A 24,687-nucleotide genomic window follows, 5' to 3' on the forward strand; every position below is an offset into this window, starting at 1 on the left:
GATGTAAAGTTTCAAACTATTCGGTATATCGAGTTGGGAGAAAAGTTTTATAAACGTAACCTCGTCGATGTCACTTTCACATCGCCTTAAGAGAAGGTTAAGGTAGAATTTAAATTTCATGAGTTTCAATAAGAAAGAATTGAAATTTCATGAGTTTCAATAAGAAAGAATTGAAATTTCATGAGTTTCAGGACCTTCTTTATAGTCTCCCCATTCATGTTGTAAAGTTTCAAACTATTCGGTAAATCGAGTTGGGAGAAAAGTTTTATAAATGAAACCTCTTCGACGTCACTTTCACATCGCCTTAAGAGAAGGTTAAGGTAGACGTGAGAACGACTTCCGTTCGCCGGACGCTTCGCAGAAGAGCCCGACGCACTCTTCGATTCAACATTTTCCTCTACATAAGACGAATCCAATGCGACACGTGCGCCCTCTCGACCACCGTTTGTTCCTTAATTATTTAAGAACATGCGAGGAAGGACGATATATTACATTTACGGCGCTAGATCGGGCTGAAAAAATCGGTGAAAAACGGTACAAACGTTTCAGCGCTCCACTTTGCCGGATTCGACGAGGCGGCGGATCGCTAGAGTTTAAAAAATCAAATCAAATTGAATATGACGAATTACCGCAAAATTGTCGGCACTAACACGAGACGTCTTTCCCCAGAGAATTTACGAGAACGTATGAATATTTATATTTAGAGTGAAAGTAAATAAAATTTACAGCTACGATTTTAACGTTTTAGAAACTTTAATTCTAACAACCAAGAAACTCGGCGGAGTTTCCAGCCAAATGGATTTTTGAGCGATTTGGCGACGTTTCTTTTACACCTTAGGTGTTTTTCAGATTTATAATACCTATATACAGTCGATTGGTAGATTCTAACCTCCAATTTGTCCGACCTTCCGACAAAAGTCGCACGAACATTACGGGAAATTCTAGGGTTATTCTGGTGAGATTTCCACGTAATTCCGGACAATTGCGACATTTTAATGGAAAGTATATGGAATGTTTAAGTGGATAACCTTACTAATGGGTAAATTGATTATGGGCGTTCTCATAAATTCTCGCACTACCGGCAAAATACGGTAATTCTCATCACCTTTTCTATCATTCTACCGAGAATGATTAAACTCTATGCGTCGCGCCGATTAGTCGACTTTCGGGCCTCGAGATGGCGCGTCGGTGGTTCCCAGTAGATCCAATATAAACAGAGGCACGGTTCCGTGGGATCGTTCCGAAAGGTTCCATGGTTTCCTGGCAACCCGTTAAACCTTAGACAACTAACGAACTCGCAAAAATAACGAACGAGACAGTTGGATCGCACCGTTACTCCGAAATATTAGGTTAAGGGATAAGTCCCCGCCGTTTTAATTACGGTTCGTTACTTTAAAATGGCGGGAACGTATTCCTCAACCTAATAGTCCAGTGATCTAGGGTTCCGTTAAAAGGTTTCTAGAAAACGATAGGACCTTCGAAATTGCCTCATGCCTCGATAAAACCCCCGATTTGATATTTTCATCGGAGGCCGAGCGACGCATCGATCGGATTCGCCATAGACAGATTTATTTTCCCTCGTTACTCCACTTGCGCCCCTGTCCAATGCGAGACGCGCTGAGTACTTCCGCTCGCTCCCCAAATCATTAGAAACGTATGAAAAAAGCTATTCGATCATGTACAGCGGTCGCGAGTGCGCTGGAAAAGTCGGTGAAAAACGGTAGAAATTTGAAGCGCCCCGTTTTCTGGGGCGGATGCGGTCGTGCCTAGCGGTTTAGTTCGGCATTGGAGCGACAGGCGGCGCGCCAGTCGGTCCACGCAAGATGCGCCGTAAACAAAGGCGCAGCCACCGATCTCTGTACTAACTGGGAGCTGATTTCCGTATCCATCTCCGTTTCTCTTTTTTTTTTGTAGTGTCAACATTGACTACGTCTCCATCGTACTCGAAATCCGGGATTTATCCAGTCCAGACCCAGTAAATCCAAATTTAAGTGTCAATCTTAACGCTCAGGATCGAGCCTGCGCATTTATTGATGCGATGGAGACATGCGACTTACTGGATCCGGACCAAGTAAATCCTGGATTTAAGAGGACAGTGGAGACTTAGTCATTTTGTGGCGTCCTCAGGCGGTTACCCATCCAAGTACCGACACGTTGCTTAACTTTGGTGATCTTACGAGAATGGGCGCTTTCGACATGGGATGATTGTTGATTAACTGACTTCTTGTTGCATACGAATGACAAATTGAAGGCACTCCAGCGCCACTAAATACGGACTGCGGGACTACTGAGGAGCTAAGTAACTTAGTGCGCATGCGCGAAAGGAGATGCGCTGATCTGTAGTTTCGGATTAAACGTACAAGTTATCACCACGAACATACAAACATACAGTCTTACATCCTTGTATATCAATATAGGTTACGTTGAACAGCGCGCTGCTTTCAACGCATGCGCAGACGCTACAATATTTTATACACTGACACGTCCTATCTTACACCGTCTTTAGGAAAAAAAAAAAGTTTGGTTCATTGATCAAGTCTTTTAGTTAAGTCGTTTCGTTAATTTGAAGAAAATATTTTAGACAATTAATCAAATACTTTGGTATGACGTACTAAATTACTTTAATATTCTACGTTATCTGCCACAAAATTTGATATAATTAACCAAAGAATTTTGTGATGTGGTCTACGAAATATTTTCTTCCGTGCAGTTTTACAACTGCCTGTTATAACTACTGGGGTTAAGCGTCGTATAAACGCAGTTAACCGGTAAAACCGAGATAAAACGGCGTTTACACGAGACTTAACGTCAGTAGTTATAAAACCGGTGCAAGGTAGGATGCATAAGCGCGCCCAATAGTTCACAGGCCCGTAACTGGAGGCGCTGCAGTCGCTTCGAATCGCCACGCTCTTTCGCTCTAGGCCTATTCTCGAGCTCGTAAGGACAAAAATCGTGATTGAAATAACACAGGTTAACGATAACGACATAAGTCATTACGAGTTACAGAATAGGCCCCCTAGGTCGGAATTCTGTGCGCCAAATTGATAGTAACTGATATCGTTAGCCCATTGGAATAACAATAGTAATGTACAGAATCCCAGAACTGGGCATCAGGTTTCCAGTTAGTAGAGAGATAAGTATTCCCATCTTATCAATGGAGGCCCCCGTTATCTCCCGTCCCGCGATTCCGGGACACGCGAACATGGTCTCCAAGATGGCGGCGCACGGGCGCTCAAACGAGAGAGCGAAAGTTACTTATTTAGCCGCTGAAGAACGGAGACGGAGTATACAAGTAGACGCGGGGATACGTGTAACTAAACGACGAATTTCGATATCCGCGCGCGTTTCCTTCTGCTCCTTCGCATCCAAGGATAAATAGGGAGATGGGAGTGCGAGAAAAAATGGAGGGAGAGATAAACAAAGAGGGCCAGGCAGGGGGAAGAGAAAATGGCGGAGCGAAAGCAACGAAGACCAAGATGGCGTTAACGCTACGACTAATATTCGCCTCGCGAATCGCCGAATCGGGGGCTATATACGCAAACGAAACGCCACTCGAACTCGGCTCCTCCTTTACGCAAAACATTAAACCAACGAGATCGAAGGAGAAACGCAAGGGAATGAGATATAAAATGTATACGCGACTCTCGCGATTCGCGAGGCGAGCGCGAGGTTCGAACGAGATGAGACGTATTTTATACACGTGCGCAGCTTTTCTTTACCGTCTTGTTGTCCTTCTTAGGGAAAGAAATGAAATATAAACTAAACGAAAATGTCGAAAAGGCTGTGTGTATGTGTCCGAATGCGGTGTTTCACTCCTTTTTACACAAGATGGCGGCGCCATCGCGGACGCTTGCTCGCAAGCGATCGGCCCGCCAGCCGTTTAATATTAATACGTTTTCTCGCGCGCGCGCTCTATATAAAAAATTTACACTATTTATAATCAAAAGTCGGTTGTTTTTCTTTCTTGTTTTTTTTTTAAGTATTTCCCCAAAGTGGCTTATTTAAGTAGATAAGAGACAATAGCGAACGAGGTGTGCACGGCGCGCGATTGGACGCCCTACCACACGCTCGTCTACTAAACCTTAAGGCGGGGCGAAACCCTCGGAAACCAGTCTGACAATTAATCTAAAAAAACGCATTTTTTAAAGGCTACTCCTACGAAATGCCGGCAATCTCAGCACATCACTCCTGAGACCTTAACAAATGTCCCGACACTTTGAAAATAATTACTTTCAACAAAGTATCCTTGGATTAACCTAAGTCTTGTTTGAAGATTAACAATCTGAGATAGTGGGGACATCCCTTACATGCTCATGTATAGTATGTTGAAATTTCAGGCAGTTCGGGGGGAAATCCTTAAAAAAATGTGTTTTTTTAGGATCGACTGGTTTTGAGGGTTTCTCGTCGGCTTAAATGGTTGTAAAGGGGCTTACTTATCACTCAACGGTCGAAGGGACGAGAGGGAGGGGAAGGAAATTCCTGATAACGCGGGGAGGGGAAATTGAGAAAGGCGGGCTTCTATACCGTATTTATAGTCTTACGTGAGAGGCTTGTTTATGTATATATGTATATATGTATAATATATATATATATAATGTCTAGCGATTAGTCATTACCGAATAATCAATAGAGGGGTGGCGTAAAAATCAGGAGAATATATATAACCGTGCGCTACGATTGTTGGGGGCCGGCGAAAATCAATGGCGAGGGGATCTTGCAATCGATAGTCAACGAGTATGTATCGACTCAGGATTTAACTAGCAAATTGAAATGCCGAGTTACTTGTGGGCTGTCTCGAGGAACAGGAGAGTCGCAAGGTTTCAGGTTTAGACGCAAGAGGGCCGGGTGGCGCACAGAATGCGGCGCGTCAACGCGTTGCGGTTAAAAAACCAACAAAAACCGCATTAGATGTGACGTACGAGGTCAAGCGTTGTTCCGGTTAGTTTTTTATCCCCATCGCGATAACGCGATGCACTTTGTGTTACTGACGCACAGAGATATCTGTTAAAAACTAGATTGCTAACAGTGGAAATAAACCTGCGTCGTATAGACATGATGTTGTCCACCCCATGTCTGTATATCTGTGATACTTTGGTTTAAAATGGTTAATTTTTGAAAAGAATTTCAAAATGACACTGTATTGTTGCATTCAAGTCTGCTGGAATACTGGAGCTGATTTTACTTATCCATGTAAATGCAATAAGTACTCGAGGTCTTGTATGAAATTCCGGATATAGGACATGACATTTCCCGCAGAAGTTTCTACTGTTTCATATAATAAATTTCCTTTTGTACATATTTTTCTTCTTTTGTATCATATATTGTTGGGTTGTCCAATTGAATCCAAAGCACGCTCTTTTTATCCACTGATTTATGTTGTATTTTGAACTTATATGTCGGGGGTGACCGGAATTCCGGTTGGACGTACATTTTGCCATTACTAACGGTCTATGTTAACAATCTAATTAGTTATTAAAGTCTGTTACATGGTCTAAGCCTCTCCCGCTTCCTCGTAGACGGCCCGCGACGAGTCGACCAATGAGATCGCTGCTCTGGAGTCGTGGTGGGGGGGGATGCGCGCGCAGGCCGTCGCCGCGGTTGCGCCTTCTCGGCGAGTCTGCCTTAACGTTCTCAAATTTACACAAAGAAGGTGACGCGTGATTTACAGAGACGAAGGAACTATTCTCTCATCATTCCTTAAATACAAGAGCGATGATGTGCCGAGGGTCGCATTTATAGAACTCGTTTAAACGTCTGCCCTGAACGGGGAAGTGGGGTGGAATGTATGTCTGGCGGTTCCCAACGAAATCGGCATTTACGGAAGTTCCCCGAGAGGGAATCCTCACGACGGACGTGTAGATTTCTCTATAAAACCGGAAAATTACTAAAAATGGCCGCGTAGAAGGCGAGAGGACGGAGTTTCCTCAATCCTTGCTTCATCTTTTGGGCGCATTTTACAATTTTGCCTTTTCCACGAGGAACCTAACCAATCCAACGTGCCGTCTATCGACATCGCCCTCTGGAGGACGCTTCCGGAAACACCGGCAAGATGATCTCAGAGATGCGATCGGTATAAATGAGGACGGGTGACTTTCGAAGAAGAAAATGAGCGGTGGTGGGTCGTCTTCCATTGCACGACTTCGCGCAACACGAGCACCCTAGGGAACGGTTCCTCGTCGGATAAGCGATCGAAGGTGACGGTGGAACCTCTAGCGGAGTTCCTGCTAGTTAACGGGCAGCTCGCGACGTCGTTAACGTCCGAAACTTATCCGGGAGAAGACGAAGACACAGGAATTAAGTCGTTCAGTCCCGAATAACCCGGATTAGCGCGATCCATCTCGGCGTCTAAAATCTAACGCGCAAACGTGCTAAAAACTAAGTTCCCTACGGTCGAGGAGGAGTAAATGCACGCCAACTGCGGCTGTCTATTAAACGAAGTAACTAAAAACGATGCGGATACATGGCGGTGACCTTCCAGTAGAGAATAAATCGCGCCCTAAAAGAACTCGATATCGGTCGGGATATCACCATTGCTTAAAGCGAGTAACGATGGAGCGCTAACGGCAACGCAACGGATCCAAAATGGCGAAGGGCCATGGCTAAGGAAACGAATGCCAAAAACGAAAAGGTGAGCATGCTCGCAGCGATGCCAATTAGAAGGACAACGAAGAGCCTTTGGCGAAGACCAAAGGAGCCGCGCTTAGATATCGCCGCTGCTCTTCCTGACACCGACGGTCTAAATGAACAATGAAAACAAATAGGAAGCAAGGGAGACAATCGAGATAACGTCTCGTTACAGTGTTAAGAAGAGGAAGCCGTTACGAGGGAGCTATTTCAATTTTGTAACCATCCCTTCGTTCCTCTCCGCGGTAGAACCTCCGCGCGAACCCGGAGACGCGTCGACGCGCCGCCACCGAGAGAAAGAGACACGACAGAGGGCTGAAAAGTTCCACCTAGAAAATTTCTCAAAAATCCCATTAATAAATCGTTATTTACAATATCTTACAAAGAAAGCCGCGCCCTTCCTCTGCCCCGTCTCTTTCCCTCCGTCCGAGACGCAACGGCCGGGCGTGTGTGTGTGTTCCTTCTTTTTACAAACGAGAAAAGGAAAAAGAGAAAGAAAAAAAGAAAAAGAAATCGAACGCGGTCCGCGAGTTGCGCGCCTCGTGTTCCCATTTCTCGAATATCTATTTAACATCTATAACGAAATATTTATACATTGTACAAGAGGAGAGTGGACACGCGGCTCGCGGGGAGGGTGGAGGCGCGCAACTCGGCCGGATCCCACTTCCGGCGGCTCTGTGGCGACCTTCGTGTCTTCTCGTATTTCCGCCTTTTCGTCTCTATTCGTCATTTCCTCGACCCGTGGACAAGGATTCCCGGATAGTCGGCCGACTCTCCTCGTTCGCCGGAGGCTTTCCCGCGGTTTGAATCGCGCGACAGGGACGAACGGGCTAAGAGACAATAGGGATCACACATTCGAAATTCTCTATACAACTTCCCCTGCACTCTCTAATCGCCACTAAATTTACAGACGATGCGACGTAACGAATGGTGTGTGTCGTCCCTTCGACGAGACTTTCGGCAGAGAGAAAAGAAAAAAAGACGGATACCCTCCTATCCTCATTGACGTCGTCAGTTAATAACCATATACATATCGTATTTGTACAAAGAATCCTTGATTTTGCAAACGTACTCTTCTCGATGGCCTCTCTACCTCCGGCCAGCTTGGCGGGACGGCCGCGAGGGGCTCTGTCGGCGGGCCGTGCAAGTGGGTGTCTCTACAAAGATGGCGGGGGCAATTAAACCGAGGAAATCGGACGAAACGACCTGTAGCGCGCCGCGCGAGCCGACTTCGTCGACGCCACGGAGACGATCGCGTTCTATCATTTACACAATATACAATTGAGTCTTGATCGCGTTCAATCGTACCATCAAACGGGCGGCAGTAAATGCTAAATGTGCGAGGTGGGTCGGGGTGGCGGGACGTTCAGGGTGAAACGGGGATAAAAGGGGGATGTACCTTGGCAACGGAGCGTCTTCCGCGGTCAAAAGAGTGTCCTATCTTACAATTCGGTGGGGACTGGGGGGGATGAGAGAAATTTCTACAAGTGGATTCGATAAAAGATGGCGGGCGTTCCGATGGGGAAACGGTGACGTAAGATGTCGCGTGTGTCGACTCGGGGCACAGCGGCGTTTCTCGATGGATGGCGGGTTAACTCATAGTTAAATTTAATTAATTACCATTTAGTATAATACACAATATTCACAGAGTCCGTTTAAAAGAGGGCTGGATGGGGCTTGGGGGGGATAAAACGACACGAAACGACGAATTTCCGGTGCCTCGAGGCCACGAAGGGGCTCGCGGAGAGGGGAGGGTGGACGCGTTGAACCTATACACATCGTTAATTATTTATATCACAATTTACAAAATTCGAGGAGTCTCCCGTGTGGGTTTTGGGGGGAAGAGGAGAACCATTGGGAGTGGCGCTGTTGCCGGGAAAGGGGGGAGAGGGAGAGGGGACGATATCTCGCGATTCTCGCTCGTGGGTCAACGTAAAAAAAGAAAGGCTCGAAGGTAAGGGGGAGGGAGGAGTAATCAGGGGCGAAGTAATATATCCAGGAGAAACGGAGCCGATAATTTTATACATCTCCCGTGACGGTCTTCTCCGTCGCCCGGGGTAGGAATTCCGGGACGACGAGAGTACGTTTACCCCTGCTACTTTACCTAGGTTTATACCCGCCGGGGTTAATCGTCTTACGCCAGGGTTACCGGTATGACCAGAGTAAAACGGCGTTTACACGTCCAACACCGGTAGGCGTCTAAAACCGCGGCGAGGTAACCGGTGTAAACGTACTCTGCAGCGAGGAGGTCTCGGGCGCTCGCGCGTCTTGGCTCCGCCGTCGAAGCTATTCCCAAAATGAAGAGGGGACACGCTGCGAAACCGTGGTAATCGTTATATGGACGACTCCCAGGTGTGAAGTAGAAGATCAGATAATAAACGAGGAAGGTAAACGTTCCGAGAGTCCGGGCACCGGTTTCCCCCGTGGGGGGTCCATCGATTGGGTCAGAGATGCTCGACTTTCCCACTCCCGTGTCAAGACGCGCGCTCGGAAACGCTTAAAAGGGGAAAAAATAGAAAGCAAAGAAAGGGGGGTTCCCAGACGGGCAAGGTCCGGTGACGCCTAACCTCTCTATCGAGTTCGCCTCTTGTCTCCGATCTTAAGGCCGATCGGCACTAGACGCCGAAACCGTACACAACGATAATACTAGGGTTTTTTCTCCCCTCGCAATATGCGGCGCTACGGTCGAGGACACGGCACTCCCTAATCGGTCGAGGTCGACGAGGTCGCCCGGTACTTTCAAACGGCCGGCTCCGAAATGGCGGCTCCGAGGTGGCGACCGCAGCGCCGTGCCGTCGCCGTCGCGACCGTCGTACAAATTGTTAAATGCATGCAGCCAACTAAGGTCTATCCTAGCCGTCTAGACGTCTGACATCCGGCCGAGTTAATATCCTCCTTACTCGAGGCGGCCGAGCCCCGGGGACCAGGGTAAGGGCCGACCGAGGAGGCCGTCGTCATCGCGGAAGGCGAGGTCGACGCGCTCGACCCGGCCCGACCCGACTCCCCGTGCTCGACGGCCGTCTATCTCTAAGAGGAGCGTCGCCACGCCCTAGGAGCCTCGTCCACGAGGACCTGGCCTCGCGCCTCGGCGACGGCTCCACCTCCTGCACCTCTCCTCGCTCGTTCGTCGATGGAACATCCACTGGCTCGAGACTTCCTAACCATCGACTCTGCGGAACTGCTCGCGTGCTCCGTTAACCTCGCGAGTGCCGGGCCGATTCCGGCAGGGCCTCGCCCCGGGGCTCGACCTCTGCTCTTGGCTTCCCCACGTCTGCCCCTCGACGGAGACGACGCTCGTCCTCCAGGCGCGAGAGTTGCGGGAATCGGCGCGACACTGGCGCTACCTTGGCCGGTCTTGGGTGGTCTTCTGGCTTTCTCCTCAAGGTCTAACCCGGGCGTGCGAGGGGGACTGCTCGTCTCGGCGTCGGAGCTTATAAAACCTGAGTGGGCTGCTGCGCCGGGGTCGGCACGGAACCCGCGGCGGATGCCGGGGGCCCGATCGGCCCCAGGTCCGCCGCCCCGGTCGACCCGCCCGAGGGCGTCGCCACTCCCATCGCCGAGGCCGTCTTCATGAAGAACTTCTCCAGCTTCACGATGATGTGCTTTCCGTAGGTGTACTTGCGCAGGCTTCCCAGGTGCGGTCGGATCTTGTGCATCAGCACCTTGCGCTGCGCCGGCTCGGCCACGTCTATCATCTTCTGCACCACGTAGTTGGCGTACTGGTCCTTCATCATCACGTTCAAGGAGCTGCAAAGGTACGGAGATGGCGTTACTGTATGCTGCTTACTCGTCGGGGAGAGATGGTTAAGAGGGTTATTATGCGATTCTTCGCATGCGCGTTATGCGAGAACAATTCCTGTACAGCAGGATTTCTTATAACGCGTCAAAGATATGGAAATACTGTTTTTATATAACGCGATTCTTCATACAATACGAGAAATAACAAGACACATAACGCGATTCTTCGTACAATGCGTCGAATAACAAGACACATTATGCGCGTTATGCTAGAACAATTCCTGTACAGTACGATTTCTTATAACGCGTCAAAGATATGACAACTACTGTTTTCATCTAATACAATTCTTCGCACAACGCGCCGAATAACGAAACACATTATGCGCATTATACGGGAAAAAAATCCCGTACAGGATGATTTCCTATAAAGCGCCAAAGATATTCAAACTACTGTTTTCATATAATACAATTCTTCGCACAACGCGCCAAATAACAAGACACATTATGCGCGTTATACGAGAACAATTCCCGTACTGCACGAGTTCTTATAATGCGTCAAAGATATGGAAATACTGTTTTTATATAACGCGATTCTTCATACAATACGAGAAATAACAAGACACATAACGCGATTCTTCGTACAACGCGCCAAATAACGACACATAACGCGATTCTTCGTACAACGCGCCAAATAACAAGACACATTATGCGCGTTATGAGAGAACAATTCCTGTACAGCAGGATTTCTTATAACGCGTCAAAGACATGGCAACTACTGTTTTCATATAATGCAATTCTTCGCACAACGCGCCAAATAACAAGACACATTGGCCGCGTTATACGAGAACAATTACCGTACATCAGGCTTTCTTATAACGCGATTCTTCGTACAACGCGCCAAATAACAAGACACATTATGCGCGTTATGCGAGAACAATTCCTGTACAGCACGATTTCCTATAACGCGAATTCATGTAGGACGTAACGTATTAACCGCATTATACGGGAGTCTACTGTAAAAAAGTACAGATAAAATTTTCTGAGTGTCAAGAGGTTTGTTCGCTTTGCCAACACTTTCTACACTTTTACGAAAAGTGTACACTTTGGCGTTCGTGTCGACGGAAGTGACGCAGATGTCGCTGATCGTTTAGCGAGGGCATCTACCCCGAGGATACACTTTTTCTACCCTTTCTACCCTCGATCCCGAGCGAGGGCGAGAAGTAATTATTAATGCATCTTCTTCGTGTATAGAACGATTTAGCGTTTTAGTATTGTACATAATGCTTGAAAAAATTTACAATACTTATGTATTACTACGTAACCGCGGTTTGAACGAACTCAACTATAATTTTTCCCTGTCGTACTTAAATTGTTTTTCATTCCACTGCAATAATATTCTTACCCTTATTGATCCTCGATACCTGAAATTCGTGAAAGGAATTTTCATCTTCTACGATTACAAGGTAATAGAACGAATTGTAGGATTTGAAGAATACGAAGACAGCTCAAGAAGGAAGGCTGGAAGAAGCATTACGTTTTCGTATTCGTCATCGTCCGATACGGATAACCGCAAAATCGCGTACCTCTCTACTAAATCGGCCATCTTGGACTTTCGTGAGGTTTCTGGCGCTCGGGACGTCGACGAAAGTGTATCTACCCTTCTGCACTTTTCAAGAAAAGTGTAGTACCCTCGTCACCCTCGAGGGTAGAAAATGCAGACAACGCGAACAAACCTGAGACATCTCTTAGAACTTTCGTCTCCAAGATGGAACTTACTTATCGTTGAAGCCGCACACTTCCTCGATGAGAACAGCGCGCTCTGTTCTTGTGGCGTGCGTCACGCACTTCTCCACGACGTTGCTGGCGAACTTGTGCTGAGAGAGTGCGAGCACTTTACCTCTGACACTGCTTATCAGTTGAGCCTTATCCTCGGGCTTGCCGTGTTCTACGACAGAATAGACACGGGTTATTATACTAGACTTCGTGCAAGGAGATGAGTCAGGGTACGATTACATAGAATGCTTGTAAGCGCGACCAAGCGCGAAAAATAATAATTCCAAAATTAAATTATAAATAATAATGATGACGAAGAAAACATGATCAAGAAAATCGTTTTACAAGCAATTCGCAGACCACTTGCTGCAAGAAATGTCTGCAATATATGTACGCATATTACATAATAAATTTGAAGAAAAATTCCCGGCAAATTTGTTGTAAATGGTTGTAGCAATATGTTTACCGCATACTCAAGTCATATGCCAGTTATGCCACAACTGATATTTATGAGCTGAAAATATATGGAAAATTTAACAGGAGCCATAACACCACGCCATGCCTTAAAAACGAGCTACGGACGCTGAAATTATTTATCAGCAATGCGTGAGATAAATTTTGTTATACCTATGCGTACAAACATTGCCACATTGCATGTGCTTAACTTTCTTTCATATTTAACCTTTTTAGTGCCGGGCGAAAAAGAGGTGCTTATGCGGAGATAACCGGCCGAATTTTACGATTTTACTAGGATTTGGAAAAAGGCTCATAAAAACAAAACGAAAAGCAATATTTACATAATTCAAAAAGCAGGGCATTAAGGACAAAATAGAGAATAAAACGGTGACGCTAATTTTTCTATATTCATTGAAAACTACATAAATAACAAAGGTATAAGTGATAAAAAAAAAAAAGAAAAATTGAGTTCTCCGTTTCAAAACGTAATTGCACACAGGAAAAGTCATCTTGTTATCATAAATTTATATAGACCGTTTATTGCAAAGTATATATTTTAAATTTCCAATATATTTTTTAACAAAATAAGTAATATTGCACGAGAAACATAAAAAATAACTCCAAGGCACATGGGAGGCGCCGGACGGATTATCTCATCCGAAACAAGTAATTGTTATAGGTTATAGGTTGTTACGGGTAGGTTATAGGTTGTTATAGGTGTTGTTGTATCGTTATTTTAATTCTCTCGTAATGAAATTAGACTATTTATAACGTATTATAAATTTATTTTGAGATAGAGATCTCTCGCAAAGCGAATAGTAAAGCGCTACAAGGTGCGGGCCGATATATCGGCCTCCGGCACTTTTCGCCAGTGCAGCGAGGGCCGATATATCGGCCTCCGGCACTAAAAGGGTTAAGTATTTTTAGACCGTCATTGTGTCCTACGGATATGAGGTTCCAAACGAGGACTCATAAGCGACACCCTCATGACTCATTTCATGATCTTCTATGAGGCAAATTAGATGCAATTTTCAACTTTGTCTGTCTGGGTACCTAGGACATGCTGAATCACGTAATTTCCGTATTGATCCTGTATCAGCTGATCGGTGGCGGTGTGCAGCTCCTGGAGGATGCCCTGGGTTTGCTCCGGGGTGCAGTGCTCCAAGATGCGTTGTATGACTCTGCATCCATATGGGTGCGTGCTCAAAGAGTAGACTTGGCCGGCGAATGCGCCGATGACGAACTGCAGGGCTCTTGGCTCCACGCATTCGATGCACTTCTGCACGACGTGGTTACCATTCTGATCTTTAACGCATTTCAGGACATGGCCGTCCAGTTCGCGCACGATCTCCTGTTGCTGTTCGGGCCCGATGGACTCCAACGCCTTCTGGATCACCCGGCAGCCGTACATTTGCAGGGCCAGAGGTAAAACGTGGCCGCGAACCTGAAGAGCAGAAGGAAAATCATGGAACAGCTGAAGAGAGGACCCGGAAAGCCGACGCAGTCGTTAATCCGAAGTCAGTGCTTGCTACATAATCACAGTGACTTTGTCAGCTGACACGCTACATCATCATCATTCATCATCAATGTGTCGCCGACTCAGGGTCGTTATTAATCCAATACCGAGATAGGCACGATTGGTCGGATCCCCATTAAATTACTGATCACATTTTCAAGATATTATTGCCGGCTATTACTGGTCACATTTACATTTGTGCCCAATCACTAATTAATTGCTAGAAGCACTAAATTCTATTAGGCGTATAGCTTTCGCCGTTTTCCTATAGATGGCTCTAGCGGTAAGCGGCGGAAGCAAAGTTGTACCACCTAATAATTGACCGGGAATTAATTATAAAATATGGCCCCAAGTTTTAACTTATGGAAAAATCTATTGTTGGGTACTCTCTTAACTTGGGGTCGATTGGGAATAAATTATTGATCCCATTTTTCATTTGCAATGTAAAGCCGGTAATTATCTATTAGGCTTTTAAATGGGCAATCGGCAGCCTCGAATATCTTTGTAATTGGCTTTGAATAAGGCTCTAATGAAAAAAAATAGAAAGGCACGAGTGAAATGTAATGAAACAGAATTTCATGAGAGCGAAATGGAACTGTGGAATAATTTTATATATTTACGTGAAAAAAAAAAAAAAAAATAAGCTGTAGTTAAGATATGAAAGTAGCGGTTGAGGAGTCTCGTTTCTGAAACTTTTCACTGAATTGGGTGCATTGAATCGTTTGAAATTACACCTCGTAAATATGGAGGCCCTAAGGAAAGTCCTGATACCCTTTAAATTCCACTTTTTAAATTTATTTATAAATTATATATTTTTCGTATAATAAAAAATGAAATTTCCTGGGTGCTGGAGCTTGTTTAGAACCTTCATATTTAGATCGTACAATTTCAACAGATTCGATGCACCTAGTTCGATGCACCTTAGTAGAAATTACAATTTTTAAAAATTTTTTCATAGATATATTAAAAATTTGTTTTGAAAAGCGAAATCTCACGAGTGTCAGGACCTTCCATATAGTCTCTACATTCACTTTGTCAATTTTGAAATAATTCAGCACACCCAGTTCGGAGTAAAAGTTTCATGAACGATTGACTCTTCGGATGTCACTTTCACATCCCCTTTTAGTGTAGAGAATTTCAAGTTAATACGACGTATAGTATTTTTCTGGTTCGTAAGTATCATCTCATTTTGATCGTCTAGAGTAATGAGGCCTCTTGAACGTCATCATCGAGTATGTGGCTACCTTCTGGGCGAGTGTAGACTTCTGTTCGGGGGTGCCAAATTCGAAGAATTTCTGGATGACATAGTTGCCGAAGACATCGGTCATGAGAGAGTAAGCGGATGCCAGAATCTCCTGAAAGACGAGCTGCTTCTCGTTGGCGGAGGCACGCTCCAATTTCTGCTGGATGAATCGCGATCCGTGCTGATCCTGACTAAACTCGACTATGTGATTGGCCAGGTCGCGTAGTTGAAGATTCGGGAATCTGGAAAATCGTTGTAATTATGAGCAGGTGTATTCCTTTGTTAAGGTGACACGAGACCCGTCGAGAAATTCAATCGACGTCGGTAAACATGATTTGCCTAACTACCTACGTTACCGACGTTCGTATTTTTATTGACAGCTGTGTGGTATTACATTGGGTATTGTACCATTTAGTACAATACTCAATGTAAAGGAAACGACATATGGAGTATACTGTTGAGTACATTGAGTATTGTACTAAATGGTACAGTACTCAATGTACTCAACGGTATACTCCATATGTCGTTTCCGTACAATGATGATAAAGAAATGAAAGTGAAACTCCAGAAATCCCCTGAACTAATGATTTTTCATTCTTTATTTGACGACCCAGTGTCACACTGCGCCATCTGTAGCAATCAGTGCCAACTAAATGTTCTTTCCCAGACCTCGTTTTACCTTAATCTGTGCACAGAAGCTCATAAGCCACTTTTAAACTTTTATCCCGTTTAAATGCAAGTTTCTCGATTACTAGTATTCTAAATTGGTGCACAATTGTCTCAATTTTTATTGACAGCTGTGTCGTATTACATTGAGTATTGTACCATTTAGTACAATACTCAATGTAAAGGAAATTTACTTCACTATTGTGAAAATGTTAACTGATAACTTGAAGTCGCAAGATACGTAACCAATATTTGTATCAAAACGTATAAAGGTGGGAGACCAAAAAGTAAATTATGGGATGAAACAAATGGACAAGATGGATGTTCATAACCCAGCGGATACCGCATGCCCTACGTTGTCTTGTCCGCCATATTTGATACGTTTCTCCTGGTTTTCCACGTTTTCTACGGTACAGTACTTGATTTACGTAATGTATGTGAAAACCCTCGAAAATCGTGAAATTACCCAACCCTGTCGTTGGCTAACACATGCGATCTCTCTTTTACCCCCCACTTCTGGTTTGTTAGCCAACTTTTAGAACATCAAGCGCTAACATAGGATCTCCGAATGGGACTCTATGGGACTTCTGAATTATTTGCGTTACGTTATGTTAATAACGGCGGGAACTTAATATCTTCGCTGAGCGTAGCGAAAGGGTCAACACCGACCGATTGTTTCTGAAGTCCTCCAGGAGACGCGATCTTCCTCCGGTGTTCTTCTCGCCCACGACACCCGGGGCGCCTCCACGGCCGGGTTTGCCGACCAGATTCGGGAAGAGAGAGCTGCTGGATCCGAAGACCCCATTTGCTGTGAGGGCTGGCACGGCGTTGGCCCGGAACTTCGCTTCGGCGCCGGGCGCTGCGGAGACGCGGCTGGCGCCACCTACGAGGCCTCCCAGGGAACCTCCCAAGGTTGGCGGCGGAGTCAACGACAACCCCAAAGGACTGGGCGACGCCGTCACCGTTCCTGAAACCAAATACAGTAGTCAACGCTTATGCCAAATGACATTTTATGCTTATGACAAATGAAATGTTATGCAAAAACTATTCCCCGAGGGGCTATTAACTCGGAAATTAGAGAAATCTATTTCCTCCTTCAGAACCTATTGCCTTTCGTTGGATGTTTGTAAGGGAGGGGAGGGGTTCGTCCGCCACTGCGATCGGCAAGAAATGTGTATAAACTCCGATAAATAAGCTAACATTTGTTTAAACAAAGTATTTAACATGGCAGAATTGTGGATTGAAGAGAGATACACCTGAGGCGAAAAAAACGAAAAACGATACATGTTAAGAAACGAAAGTATAAACGCGATAATACGTACTAACACGCCTTTGACGCCATTTTCACATCGCCTTAAGGTGATATGAAAGGGTCATTCTATATACGTCAAAAGGTCAAAATATTTATTAAACTTATGTCGGTAGTATCCTAAGTAAAACGTGTACGATATTTATATATTCATACCTCTGCAAAAGTTACGTAGACCTTAGATAGACGATCTAGATTAGTTTAGCACTTTGTGCTTATCACCAATTAAATTCATTCAACAGTTCCGAAAGAACAAGAAAAGTCCATCGGGGATTTTACTTTACATCACGTAGAGATATTTAATATACAAATACTTTCTGTACAATATAGTATTATAAAGCTACCATTGACTCGACAAAGGCTATTACGTCAATGACGTTATCGAATGTACATGACCAGCGAGTGAATTGAGAGAATTAAGAATTCCAAGTCATACAAGGCATTGCACGATTCGTTCAATTAGTAGTCCTTGGTTGGACTTAGTCATTCGGAACCGAGGTCGCACATTGACTCCGTCTATGGTCTCGAGCAAGTAAACTCTTCTAGTATTAAAGTGATATGAAAGGGTCATACTATATATCAGAACGTCAAAATATTAACAAAAATTTTTTCCAAATTGAATGCACCTAATCATTTGAAACTTCAACAAGTGATTATGGAGGCCTAACGAAGAACGCGGTGCTCATGAACAAATATGTATCCTTAGTTCTAATCTGAGATAAATAAAAAGATTTTGTAACAGAAAAGAAGTTTCACGAGCGTCACGTTCTTCCTTAAGGTCTCCATAATCACGTGCTGAAGTTTCAGATGTTTCGGTGCACTCAGTTTGTAGAAATGTTTTATAAATATTTATCCTTACAAATGATATATTTGACCTTAAGAAAGAACGTGGTGCTCGTGAAATTTCATTTTTAAAACAATGTTTTATCAATATTTTCACGTTTTGATATACATGTAATGACCCTTTCATATCACCTTAAGACTTTCATATTCATGTGGTAAAATATCAATTGATTCGGTAGCATTATATATATTTATATAATGACCTTAAGGTATTATATATTAAAACGTCAAAATATTTATAAAACTTTGTTTTAAAAATGAAATTTCACGAGCACCACGTTCTTTCTTAAGGTCAAATATATCATTTGAAAGGATAAATATTTATAAAACATTTCTACAAACTGAGTGCACCGAAACATTTGAAACTTCAGCACGTGATTATGGAGACCTTAAGAAAGAACGTGGTGCTCGTGAAATTTCATTTTTAAAACAATGTTTTATCAATATTTTGACGTTTTGATATACATGTAATGACCCTTTCATATCACCTTAAGACTTTCATATTCATGTGGTAAAATATCAATTGATTCGGTACACTCAGCTCAGTGAAGAGTTTCATAAACGATTTGATCCCTTTGATGCCACTTTCGCATCACCTTAATGCGTAATTCGTTTTAAGAAATACAATTTTTGACCCCTTAAAAATTAGCTGGCGAGCTTGTGAAACAGCCCACCACAATCGTCAAAGGGCACCGCAGACACGGAAGTGGCAATTAATTCCGTCAATTGGTGCATTCGATGGAAAGTAATTTTCTACACGTTTGAAGTCCCACACAGCGTACGAGAATTTCTCTATTTATACGAGATCCTGAATCTGCCAGGGCGATCGATGAATTCTGCCGTGACTCACATAGCCAACAGATAATTAAACCGAATGACGCAGCATGCAGTCCTTGCCATCGAGCGTTCGATTAGGCTCGCTAGTTTTTATTCAGTACGAAATAAGGACCTCACCTTAAGGCGACATGAAAGTCCGACGCATACATAAGGAAAAGTGAAAATGTTTATAAAGCTTTTCTCCAAACTGGGTGCACTAAATTACCTGAAACTTTAACACGTGATTGTGGAGACCCTAAGGAATAACGCGCTGCTCGTGAAATTTCTTTTTTTCGAAAAAAAATGTACTTGCTGCAGTACATGCAATTAGAGGAAAGAATTTAAACATAACGCGTTATGGGAACGGGACTATCTTAACCCTTTGAGCGCTAAGCACTTTCGACATACGGGCGAATTTCCTTAGACCGTGCGCGCGATATTGGGCCAAACGTCGGACGCACATATTTGTCGACAGCGCTCAAAGGGTTAAGTGCGCCAAAATGTCGCGAAATGCCGATTTGTCAAGCAGATAGAGGAAAGAATTTAAACATAACGCGTTATGGGAACGGGACTATCTTAACCCTTTGAGCGCTAAGCACTTTCGACATACGGGCGAATTTCCTTAGACCGTGCGCGCGATATTGGGCCAAACGTCGGACGCACATATTCGTCGACAGCGCTCAAAGGGTTAAGTGCGCCAAAGTGTCGCGAAATGCCGATTTGTCAAGCAGGTAGAGGAAAGAATTTAATATAAATTAAACATAACGCGCTATGGGACCGGGACTATCTTAGGTTCGCCAAAATGTCGGGACCTTCAACTGTTCATCGTGTTTTCGAGGTCGCGATTCTTACCGAGAGCGCCATAGCTTTGGGGCCATTTTGCACGGCTGTACTCCAAGCTGGGGCTGAAGGCGGATGTGTTCCTGTCGAAGGAGTCTCTTCTTCCGGTGGAGGAGGCTCCTAGTCCCAAACCTGAAACGAAAAAGCTCGTTTAGAATTACACGAAGGAATCTCACAAGGCCGCGAGGACCGGAACATGAATTTCAATCTCTTTTTTAAGGCCTTGAGACTTCCGCTGTTACGTCCTTACGTGCGAATTGGCTTCCGGTCGCATATAAACACTCTTAACCAATCAGCTGTTGCAAACCTCTTTGAAACGTGTGTTTTCATATCGAGTATACTCGTCAGAAACTTAACTAGTTAACACTAGAACTACCGGTGGATTTTTTTTGTATAGGACGGGCCATTTGAAACCAGTCAATTTGACTGGTCTTGGTATTTCTAGTGTTAAGATGACACGAAAGTGGTACTTGCAGGGTCATTTGTTCATAAAACTTTTATGCGAACTAAATGCGCTGAATTAGTTGGCACTTTGCTACGTAATTGTGGAGGCCCTAAGAAAGGTCCTGGCAGTCAAGAAGTTCCATTTTTTATTAACAAAATTAATGAATATGTGTAAACAAATTTAAAAAGTGAAATTTCATATGTATCAGGACCTTCCTTATAGCCTCCATATTATAGTCGGCGCTCGTAACGAAAGGGTTAACATTCATTTACGCATTATAGGATCAGTTTGTTTACTTGAGTCAGGGAGTACCATAGAGTACTTCGTATTGCGGACCGCAAATTGTTAAAAATATAATTACTAGCTTGGTTATACCTGTGCTCTGAAGTTGCGCCGGCGAACCCAGCGCCCCTAGCGGCGAGCCTCCGTAACCCAGAGCGGCCAAGCCTGCAGCCAAGCCTGATCCTTGCTGCTGTGCCTGCTGCACCGCCACCGCCTGCGCCTGCGCTACCGCCGCTGCAGCGCTGCACGCTGCAAGACCTGCAAAGAAATATATACAATTACGTACCCACACATCCATCCACGTGCTTAGCTACATGCATTAACGTGATATATAAAGAAATTTCATCGACGTTGAACGTCGAATTTTTTTAAAGAAAAGAGAAATCTTATGGGAAGCGTGTTATTCCTTAGGGCCTCCATAATCACGTGTTAAAGTTTCAGATAATTCGGTGCACCCAGTTTGGAGAAAAGTTTTATAAATATGTTGACTTTATAGTACGTATATATTACACTTTCATACCACCTTAATGCGACAAAGTCTGAATTCGAAGGTGCCATTAGAGGGATGAAAGACGATTTGTTGGCATTATCGGGTCGATCAGTAGTACATAATGGCGAATAAAGTGTTCGTGCAATTTCGTGAACACGATCTTGCCGTTTTCCGTGCACGTGCACATATTTATAACGCTAGGATAACCATTAGTTATGACCTAGATTACTGTGCTACCGACTCATCGATTGACCACACACCCGTTAAAAGGAGCAATCAGTATACCCTCCTTGAAATTTGCGAAACGATTCGATATAGTTTGCGGTACTTCCTTTCGGTCGTCAGGTGTAAAAAAAGTGTCGATTTCTCTAGTCTATGTACAGAGTAGTTGAATCAATTGCAAATAACGTCGCGAAACTTCTCCTTCACCGTTGCACATTGATAAGGATGACAAAACAGCTGATCAAAACTTAGTCAGTTTAAAAGTGAATTTTCTGCATGCTAATGATATATTTCACCAGTTTTAGCTGAATGTTTAATTATAGGGGGCAGAATGAAAAATTAAAAAAATTTAATGAATGGAAATTCTATGTACGCAGTTAAGTCAAGTGCAAATGACTTTGCAAGACTTTTTTCTTTCACCGTTGCACATTGGCAAAGATGATAGAATGGCTGATCAAAATATAATATCTAGCCGAATGTGAAATTTCTATATACTAACGTTATATTTCATCAGTTTTAGGTAAATTTTTAATTATACAATTCGGCAGGAAAAATTGAAACAGTGTCATATTTTTTACACACTTTTTTGACTGGCATATCGAAACTGCGAGTAAATTTATGTCGAAAGTGTTTTTAGGATCGTTCATTATGAAGATATCTAACTTCATTCTATATTAGCAACCAATTTTATAGATTCCAACGACCAACAAAGACTAAATGCTGTTCACAATAGAAAGCTATCACAGAATTCGTAACTTTTTCAGTACCTGAGAATAAATTCTAAAAATATCTCATAAGGACGAAGGAATAATTTGATACATTTAATTGTCTTGGAATAAACTGTAAGCGTCATAAAATATTCTACGTTTCTCCTGTAATCTCCTAGAAATTACGGAATTGGGAATAGACTAAACTGCATTTACTCAGACTGGAAGTCAAACGTTTGTCTTAGATCTCGATACCCGAGATTCATACGAAACTCGATTTTAGACTGACACAGAGAACCGTACATGACAATTAGGCTCTCGTCTCTTTGGCAATAGACGCCCGAGTGACCCCTTTACTAAGTCTGACTGTCAATAATCCCAAAATACAAATTCCATTTTGACGTAGAACTACCTCTTTCCCGATTATTTATAGCCTTAGACATATGTGATGCACATTGAGAAATGGAATATCATGAAAAAGCGCAAACGTCAGAAAAATGTGCAGCGTATTTCTGTCCCACGAACATTTAGAATGTCACAAAAATGTGCAATTGTGAACGTATCCCATGTAGAATGGCGGACATGAATGCCTCCCCTGCAGATACGGCATCGCCTGTGCAGGATGGGAGGGCATTGATGTCTCCCAGTGTACTTCCCTATGTTTACCGTGTATGATCATTGACCCTATAGGCTAAGCCCTTGATGAATTCTTTCTTTTAGTATTTTCCGTCATTTTGGCCAGCAATCACGTCCCGGCAGGGTCAATGATCGTTCATACATGGCAAACTGGAAAGTACATGAGACACCCTGTAGGCTAAGCCCTTGATAGATTCTTTCTTTCAGCATTTTGGAAAGTACATGAGACACCCTGTAGGCCAAGCCCTTGATAGATTCTTTCTTTCAGCATTTTTCGACATTTTGGCCAGCAATCATGTCACTACAGTGTCAACGATCATTCATACATGGCAAACAGGAAACTACATGGGACACCCTGAAGGCTAAGCCCTTGTCAATTTCTCTCTGTCCGCATTTTCCTTCATTTTGACCAGCTTTGCCGTCAGGGTGCGCCGTTTCCCCGAAGAGTTCGACGAATCGTGGGTACCTAGGCATTCTCCAGGAGTGGCGTTGCTGTGTGACGTCGGGGTCGGCTGAGAGTAGAGGCTGGGCGGAGGTGGTGCCGGCGGTCCAGGTGGAGGCTGGGACGGAGCTCTGTTGACCAGCACCGGTGCTGGACTTACGAGTCTCATGGGGGTCGCTGCCGATCCCAAACCCCGTACTCCTCCCATCACGATGGACCCATTCTGATCGTAGTACGCCGGTATCACCTGGTACTGGCCCTGAACCTGGAAAAAGCCAAATCTCGGTTCATTCCATCTGCTGTCGTTGACAAGACTGAGTAACACTTAAGGTAATATGAAAGTGTCATATACATATATATATACATATATACATATACATATGTATATGTATGACTGTGAATGATGTATGAATATGAATATGAATATGAATATGAATATGAGCATGAGCATGAGCATGAGCATGAGCATGGGCATGGGCNTTCTTTGAGAGTCCATTGTCTTTGATTTAACACTTTACCAACCGGCGAATTTTGAAATAAATAGCACTCATAGGTATCGCAAAAGCGATTAATAGGCTTTCGGTCGGTAAAGTGTTAACACGACGGACAACAATGCGATTCGGTAACAAGGAACGTTCAGCCTGAAGAGGACGTAAAATGGTTTTTCTAAATACCTACGTTGCCGCCATCGTTTTTATATTAACAGCTGGGTCGAATTATATTGGGTATTGGACTAAATGGCATACTCCACCCCTTGTCTTTTTACAATAATTATAATGAAATCGAAGTTGAACTTCAGAAATCCCCTGGATTCGAGGTTTCCGAGGCCCTAATTGACTGTAGATGGACCCCTTGCGCCATCTGTGACTTCCGTGTCAACTAAATTTTCACTAGGAGAGCTCATGTTATCATCGTTTTGGCATAACAGAGCATAAGATACTTATTTTGCCTTTATCCCGTTGAAATGCGAGTCTATTGATTACCAGTGTTCTAAATTCTACAACTGTCGACACTTTCGTCCCCGTAATCTACCCGTATTAGAGCCTTCAATAATTGTATATTCATTGAAATATGAGAGCTGGACGCCATTTTAGTTCTGTTCTGGGCTAAGTTAACCCCCTATGGGCCCGTGTAACTTTCAGGTCACATTTTAAATGAAACATTTTTTTTAATTTGCATATATAGGTTCCTAATTGCTGATTTTTCGTTTCCCCAATTTTTTTTTTACTAAAACAAAAATTCGGCCCATAGAGGGTTAAAAAATTTATGTCAAAAATCCATATATTTTGAAAGTGTCAGGATAATTCCTAGGTGCTTACGAGTCATGTGTGGAAGTTCCAGACGAAATATGAAAGCTCGACGCCATTTTGTTTCTGGACTGGGCTAAGTTAAAAAATTCATGTCAAAAACCCATATATTTTGGAAGTGTCAGGATAATTCCTAGGTGCTCACGAGTCATGTGCGAAAGTTTCAGACGGTTTGATCCAACGCTATTAAAAAAGAGTGTCTTATTCGAATCGACTGATTTCCGGGAGGTTTCACCTTAATCACTTGGTCTTGTTTCTGGCTATTCGAGCATCTTAGGGAGAATAGACTATGAAAAAGTGGCTACGCCAGTGGGAAGAGCGGATGTACGTCG

General features: G+C 43.8%; 1 protein-coding gene across 1 annotated transcript; it reads right to left on the reverse strand.

The window, feature by feature from the left end:
* Window positions 1–232: 232 nt before the first annotated feature.
* Window positions 233–23,313, reverse strand: LOC105700143 (maternal protein pumilio; the record flags this gene model as incomplete). Its single annotated transcript, XM_023432887.1, has 8 exons — window positions 233–10,371; window positions 12,139–12,307; window positions 13,645–14,035; window positions 15,352–15,592; window positions 16,686–16,983; window positions 19,837–19,956; window positions 20,645–20,809; window positions 23,073–23,313. Coding segments are annotated over 8 exons (1,941 nt in total), but the record flags the coding sequence as incomplete, so codon positions are not given.
* Window positions 23,314–24,687: the final 1,374 nt, after the last annotated feature.

The sequence above is a fragment of the Orussus abietinus genome, unplaced genomic scaffold (genome assembly GCF_000612105.2).
Source record: "Orussus abietinus isolate OABI.00-Male unplaced genomic scaffold, Oabi_2.0 scaffold462, whole genome shotgun sequence".
Classification (NCBI taxonomy): domain Eukaryota; kingdom Metazoa; phylum Arthropoda; class Insecta; order Hymenoptera; family Orussidae; genus Orussus; species Orussus abietinus.